Below are 7,809 nucleotides of genomic sequence, written 5' to 3' on the forward strand. Positions count from 1 at the left end.
ACCTGACGGCAGCTTTATCGTGTGGACGTGTCCTGCACTCCTGAGGTTACGAGGCTCAAAAACACTGAAAACATTTATTTATGAAATTAAAAAAGCAAAACAAAACTTAAACAGCAAACAGAGAAAAATATTTTTTTATTTACAAAACGACCAGAAAATAAGGAACATGCACACACATGTGCACCAGTATCTGTGCACCAGTCTTGCTCACCTGCACAGGTAATCAAGCATATTAATGTGTTATGACATCAGCAAACAGCAGCAGGCTGAAGCTGGGCGATCAGATTTAAGCCCTCTTTAGTGACTAAGGTTCAGACTTAGTGGACTGAGGCGTCATGTTTCCAGCTGGTTTTCCTCAGGACAGATTTGGCACATTGTCGTACTATTTTAAGTGCTTTGGGAAAACAAGGAGACCGAGTGGGAGAGCGAGACAGGAAGTACAGGCGGAGAGCGCTATGACGTGATTAAACTGTAGGTCGGAGTGTCGGCTGAAGGAAAACTTCTGGTGAAAGTCTGAACGTCCAGGAAAAACAAAGAGGGAACAGAGAGAGGGGCAACATGGCTCCACAAAGGACAACCCGACCCAGGAATAGAGCGAGAGACACCGAGTCAATATGACCCCGACAGAGAGAGAGATGACAACAGCTGTTTCAGGACTGAACAGGCTGCAGATAAAGAACAGCTGTCTGCTTTTGCACTGCGTGAAAATGTCACTAAGAGCACTCCTGAAATAGCCCGAGGCTGCGTTCAACACGTGTGCGGTTAAAACACCTCAAGTGTCTCTAAAAGCACTAAAGACTGTAGAAAGCAGCACGTAATGACAGCAGTGATGGAAAAAGCATCACCTCGGTCCTGATGTGGCTGATAAACACCCGGCAGTGTTTGTGGGTCACAGCTAAGGTGCTGTGAGTTTCACCTGGTTCAGACACCAGGACGAAGAACTAGCTTTAGAGTTTAAAGAGCAAAGGTTACGGTTATCTAAGGCTGCGTCCACACTGAGGCTGCGTCCACACTGAGGCTGCGTCCGCACTGAGGCTGCGTCCACACTGAGGCTGCGTCCGCACTGAGGCTGCGTCCGCACTGAGGCTACGTCCACACTGAGGCTACGTCCACACTGAGGTTACGGTTATCTAAGGCTGCGTCCACACTGAGGCTACGTCCACACTGAGGTTACGGTTATCTAAGGCTGCGTCCACACTGAGGCTACGTCCACACTGAGGTTACGGTTATCTAAGGCTGCGTCCACACTGAGGCTACGTCCACACTGAGGCTACGTCCGCACTGAGGCTACGTCCGCACTGAGGCTACGTCCGCACTGAGGCTACGTCCGCACTGAGGCTGCGTCCACACTGAGGTTACGTCCGCACTAAGGCTGCGTCCGCACTGAGGCTACGTCCGCACTGAGGCTACGTCCACACTGAGGTTACGTCCGCACTGAGGTTACGTCCGCACTAAGGCTGCGTCCGCACTGAGGCTACGTCCGCACTGAGGCTACGTCCGCACTGAGGCTACGTCCACACTGAGGCTACGTCCGCACTGAGGTTACGTCCGCACTGAGGTTACGTCCGCACTGAGGTTACGTCCACACTGAGGCTACGTCCGCACTGAGGTTACGTCCACACTGAGGCTACGTCCGCACTGAGGCTACGTCCACACTAAGGCTACGTCCGCACTGAGGTTACGTCCACACTGAGGCTACGTCCACACTGAGGCTACGTCCGCACTGAGGCTACGTCCGCACTGAGGTTACGTCCACACTGAGGTTACGTCCACACTGAGGCTACGTCCACACTGAGGTTACGTCCACACTGAGGCTACGTCCGCACTGAGGTTACGTCCACACTGAGGTTACGTCCACACTGAGGTTACGTCCACACTAAGGCTACGTCCGCACTGAGGCTACGTCCACACTAAGGCTACGTCCGCACTGAGGCTACGTCCGCACTGAGGCTACGTCCGCACTGAGGTTACGTCCGCACTGAGGCTACCTCCACACTGAGGCTACCTCCACACTGAGGCTACGTCCACACTGAGGTTACGTCCACACTGAGGCTACCTCCACACTGAGGCTACGTCCACACTGAGGCTACGTCCACACTGAGGCTACGTCCACACTGAGGTTACGTCCACACTGAGGCTACCTCCACACTGAGGCTACGTCCACACTGAGGCTACGTCCACACGAATACGCTTTGGTTTGAAAACGCATCTTTTTGGCCTCCCGTCCACACTGAGACGCCGTTTGCAGAAACCTTTGGAAACGTTCTCCAAAGCGGACACATTTGAAAACCCAGTTTTCGCATTGCGGTGTGGACAGCGAACCCCGAGCCTTTTCAAAAACGATGACACATTTTAGTCATGTGATGCAGACCAATGAAACTAAGATAGCGGAGGGCGTTATACAGCAGGTGTTTGACAGCCTTATTAAAGATTAATATCAGTCTGTAGATGCTCCAGAGAGCTTTTCCTCAAATTCTTTCATTCTCACTCGCTTTTGCAACTTTGTACTTTTGTGTTACTCGCAGCAACAACTCCACCTCATTGTGAGTCCGTTTAAATAACTCGGTGCTTTCCCTCGACATTCTGACGCGACGTTACAAAGAGCCGGAAACTAATAAACGGCAGACAGAAATGAAGCTTCTTGTGTTTCACGCATGTGCAGGACTGGACCGTAAGCGCTTCAGTTGTTTCAATGTGGACGCACAACTCTGTGAAAACGACTGAAAGCGCCAGTGTGGACGCGGAGCGCTTTCAGACATTTTCAAACTTATCCGGGCGAGTGTGGACGGAGCCAAAGTCATCGAAGCAGCCACGGCGCCCCCAGTGGGACACCCTGCTGCGGGTTTAAGTAAATGATTGCTGGTTCAATTCCAGCCGGAGACACAAACCCCCTTTGTGTAACCAAGCACTGCTACAGCACAGCAAACAGCAGCTTCCTGTATCCAAGTAAGGCATGGACATTTACTCACGACCCTCACACACCTCTCTCAGGGTGGGAACGTGGACTTTACAGCCCAGTAAACCCAGTAAATCGTCTTCATCACTGCTGACCTGATGTCCCACAAACCCGAGAAACTCAAGCAAACTTTGGTCACTTTGGGTTTCAAGTACTTTGTCTGAGTTACTGGGAATTTACACTTTGGATGGAAATTCAATCCACAGCTGCGCAGCGACCTCCCACCCTGCACCGTAACCTTCATCAAAGTGTAACTGAAAATCAGGGCGATGCAACAACTGCGATTGTACGATTCCTATAAAAACATTATCACTGTACCTGCTGGAAGCCTACAGAGAAACAGCGTTGCTCCGGTGAAAAGTCTGCTTAAACCTAAACCTGATGTTAAAAGATTTTGGATTAGACACAATGACGTGTAATCTGAATACCGACGCCAACAAACTGATGCCGAGACACATTCGCTTCACACCAAAATCACCACAAGCCTTCACAGCATCACCAGGGTTCATCTTGGCAGCTTTTATTGTGAAAAGCTGCCACAGGATGTAGCCAAGTTTGTGTTAAAAGCATGCTGCACACCATACGAGGTGAAACCACACGAAACTCTGACCTAAGAAGTGTTCCAAACCGGGCCAGTCCATGCCTGTCCTACCTGTCTCCTGGACAACAGGCTGCACTTCCTTCTGTGCACGTGTCACTTCCTCCTCCCGCTTCACGCCTCCTAAACGAGCCAAACCCGACCAGGTGAGAGCCAAACCTAAACTGAACCAAACCTCATGCATGCCTCAGTCCTACCTGTCTCCTGCAGCAGAGGCTGCGTTTCATCCTCTAACAGCGGCTCCACCTCCTCTTCAGTGTACATCACCTCCTCCACCTCCTCCTCCTCCTCGGCGTGGATCTCCTCTACATGAGCTGCACCAGGAGAGGAGGTGTAGGAGGTGCCGTAGTGGCGGTATCGCTCCATGGGTGGAAGCACCACACTAAACCAGCATCAAAAACATTAAAAACAGAAAGTGAAGCTCCTTCACGCACAAGATGAAACTGACCTGCAGGACAAAACCTGAAGACGTCACAGACCGAAGATTAACGCACCAAAACTATCGGAGTCTTCTCAACCAGGTGACGGCGTGCTTGAAGAAAACAAGCAGCTTTAAAAGTTCGAGGAGGAACTCAACGAAGTGACAGAAGGAGACAAAAACAATCCGAAAGAACAAAGACTCTAAACGAACGATCGTCAAAAAGCTTCAGCGACTCTCAGCGTCTCCGAGCAAAGACAAAGAGTGAAGGAGCTCCTCCTCCTCTTCCTCCCAGCAGCACAGGGATTGTGACGGGCTGCTGAACCTGATCCACACTATTATTAGAGCTGACAAACCCTGCGACGCTGGCTGAGAGATGCCAGAGAGGACAGAATAGCCCCTGCATAACCTTGACACCGGCATTTCTGGACTCTCTCAGCTGTTGCGGCGTTTCAGAAATAATCAGCAGGTAGTACGGCCACGCCAGAAAAACCAAGGTGCTGTACTGGTCCTGAACCACAGCAGGGAACCAATGATTGTTGGGGCTCTGAGTGAAGTGGGTGTTAATGGTGGATAACACCCCCATAAGTGTGGCAGTTTTGCAAGCAGAGCGCGTTTTCCCCCTGAATACAAATATTTTTGGATGACCTATTTTAAAGACGAGATCCGAGAACACAAACGGCAGTTCAAGCGCTCGCGATGGTTCAAACACAAGAGTAACGACGGTATCAGCAGGTATGACCCACAGGTTCAGGCTCCGGACGACCAGAGGTCAGAGGTCAATGTACGGTCCGACTCAGGCTGACAACGTTTACTCTCGAGGTCTTTATGCACCAAACGCATAAAATGGGTCAAATAATTTCATGTGTTAAAGATATTTTCCTGCTCTTAATGCATCGCCAACAGCGTAATTTAATAGGACGAATTTCAGGCACTTCAGTTTTTTGGATCGTGCTCGATTTTTCATATTTAATAAACAGACCTGACCAATCACATCACTGCGTTTGGCGCTCGTGACTCGAAGCGCCTACTGGTACTGAATATACAACGAAATGGAAACAGCACAATAGTGTAATCTTGCAGACTAAGAGAACAAGTGTGATAGTGGTGCACTGATGAGCACAGCTTATCTTTCCAGCGCTGACTCGGCTGCCTGTATAAAAACCAACCTGTGTAGTTTTACAGTAAAGCTGCTGCCCTTCAGCAACTGTATCACTCTTTGTGAAGCAACTTCTGGAATTGCCAACTTGATTCTAATGAACTGATAGCAGAGCGACTGAGCTGTATTACCCTTTTATCTCCACCTCGACCCACCAAAGTCACTCTGAAGACAGCAGCTGACTGTGAGTGGTCCGTCTCCTTAGCAACAACACTGGAAGCTGATTGGAAATCACAACGATTTTGTTTGTGGTCTCCAGCCACCTTTTAAACAGCAGCTGAACAAGTACATCAAAAGCCAGCTGTTCCAGGTGCTTTTATATTCAGCCAAGATTTCCTCATAGTGGTCGGAAAATTATTCCCAGTGCTCATATCACAGGTTTACAAGCTCACACCAGCATGGAGGGTTACACATGATGTTTGGGCATTTGGACACGTGAAAAATAAAGAGGCTCTAATAACACGTGTGTGTGGGGGGGGGGGGGGGGGGGGCACTCTTCATGGTTTGTGAAAAAAAAGCAAACTTCCTGTTTGTATTAACAACCATGAAGAGGCTGCTCTGGTCTTAGAGTACCTCATTACAGCCAGTTCTGCTTTTATGTGATAAGAACCTTACGATCCATCACTCGTCACTGTGTGTGTGTGTGTTTATATCTGTGTGTGCGTGTCAGAGTTGTGTGTGCACACAGTCACGGATGTCAAACGGGTGTTATTCTTGCTCTCACCTGATCGAACAGATGTTTGCATGTGTTGTTACAAATGGAAAGCATGTGTGAGAGAAACGTGGAGGTAACACTGTTGAATGTTTAAAAGCTAAAATGTGACAGCAGCAGCAGTGAGCACTTTGTAACACCCAACATTTATCTTTGATGTGAAATTATATGTGTTTGTATTTCAGGCTTTTGGGGACCCTGTGTAAAGACCTCAGACTGTCTCAGGAATGTCAGTGAAAGCATGATTCATGTGTTTTTGCCCTTTAAATTAATTACAGATTGCAGTGAGGAATAACCCGGTTTATATCGGGCTTATAAATGTGTAAATAATGAGCGGGGCCAGTAAACTCCCGCACAGATAACAGAGATAACATGAACCCCTCGCTGCTGCCTGGGAGAAAGTTAGCTGCCGTTAGCAGGCTGTTATTGATGGGGGCTAGGTTAGCTTAGCGTCGTTTCCACGGCCACTTTCATGTTACCGATGGGCAATGAAGCTATAATCACACAGAGCATGCCGGGATTTATCAGGGAGGTTAAACTGGGAGTCTGCTTTATTGTGATCATTTAGCAGCGCTAGCAGAGAAAGGGGCGAAACCAGTCCCGCTCTCTTGTATCGCGAGAACATCCAACCAGACTCCATTGAAAATTCTTCCAGTCGTATATGCATTTGTTTAGAGACGGCGCTACAAGTTATAAACATAAAATACGACATCTGCGGGAATATTTAAAAACCACTTCTCCACTCGGCTTCAGTAAAATACAGCAATTGTGATGCGTTTATTATAATTAGATATTTAACAGCATGTTAATGACGCTTCAGGACGCCAGGCAGTGCGCACTTTTCGCTGTTGGAACCACGGGAGATCTACCTCCGAAAGTAGGAGTCTACGTTATATTTTGTATCAGTGTATTAGCCGAATCGAAGAACTAATCTTATGGATTAAAAATATATTCTCGCTTTTGATGTACTACACGCGATCCTTTCCAAAGACTGAAAATAGCTATAAACTGCAGAATGTTAAACGGAAGTCTGAATTAGAGACACAGGCGGGAGAACCCAGTCAGATAAAGGGTACGTACCTTTTTTTGAGTGGTTTCTGGGATTCTTTCTCTGCGCCATTGCTTCGTAAAGTATCCGATGTTTGTTTCAGTCAAGCAGCGATGAGGTGACTCTCTAACCTGGCCGTGGTTGTCGCGGTGAAATCTCCTGTTTGCTTTCTGCTCTCCGCTCTGTGCGATGGAGCGACGCGTTCACCAAAAATCACGTCCTCACTTGGATACCAGCAAAGCCAACGTCCATGGTAACCGTGATTGGCTTAGTAGTTCACAAATCAGAGCTGCCTAATGAGTGTGTGGGTGGGGCAACAGGCGGGTTCTTGTGTTTTCTCACCAATCAGATTCCTGCGCTGCTTCCCAGTGTCGTTCCTCCCTCTGGAGAGGAGCAAAAACGTGGCAGAAGAGGGAGAGGAGTTTTAAACATCGGGGCGGAGGGACACAGCTAATGGGGGTTTTAATAACCTTTATTGATAGCGTTGTTACGGTTTAAAGTTAACATTGAATAAAGCAGGTTTTAAATTAGATCATAAGAACGGAAACGCGATGAAGTAAATAAAATACTTTCATTAACTTTTAGGAAACAATTTCTTGTTGTTTGATTATTTATTTTATGGTCTATATAAATAGCCCACTCAGAGCTGAAGTAATGTTCTATTATTGATTTAGGGTTATAAATGAAACAAGTGGTGCAGACAAACTACGCTGAGGGAGCAGAAATGAAAAAACAAATGCACCAGAAGTCTCCACAAAACTCCCAGAAACCCACCACCTCTGCTGAGATGGCACAAAAACGTTTCTCCTGTTTGTGATGCTAAAACGCCTCACAGTCAGTCACCGGAAACTCTTAGTTCACCTCTTATTGCAAAATATAAACAGACCCAGTTAATAATACAACAATTGTTTTATTGAA

General features: G+C 47.8%; 1 protein-coding gene across 18 annotated transcripts in view; it reads right to left on the reverse strand.

The window, feature by feature from the left end:
• unm_hu7910 (un-named hu7910) overlaps positions 1–7,138 on the reverse strand; it is a 42,584-nt gene extending 35,446 nt beyond the window's left edge. For 9 of the 18 annotated variants that reach the window (XM_086305626.1, XM_086305621.1, XM_086305629.1 and 6 more), the window contains exons 1-3: positions 4,049–4,258; positions 3,752–3,936; positions 3,609–3,677 (exon numbers count right to left, since the gene is read on the reverse strand). In XM_086305626.1, the coding sequence (XP_086161752.1) occupies positions 3,609–3,677; positions 3,752–3,920 (238 nt within the window). In that variant the 5' untranslated portion in view covers positions 3,921–3,936; positions 4,049–4,258. Of the gene's footprint in view, positions 1–3,608; positions 3,678–3,751; positions 3,937–4,048; positions 4,259–6,923 lie in introns of those variants that run through there. The other 9 variants (XM_086305635.1, XM_086305631.1, XM_086305633.1 and 6 more) reach the window with 5 other exon arrangements.
• Between the last annotated feature and the right edge of the window lie 671 nt (positions 7,139–7,809).

Source organism: Aulonocara sp. 'chitande type north' Nkhata Bay, linkage group LG9 (assembly GCF_057382095.1).
Source record: "Aulonocara sp. 'chitande type north' Nkhata Bay isolate Kocher_YH1m ecotype deep benthic linkage group LG9, A_spYH_male_GT1.1, whole genome shotgun sequence".
Lineage (NCBI taxonomy): Eukaryota > Metazoa > Chordata > Actinopteri > Cichliformes > Cichlidae > Aulonocara > Aulonocara sp. 'chitande type north' Nkhata Bay.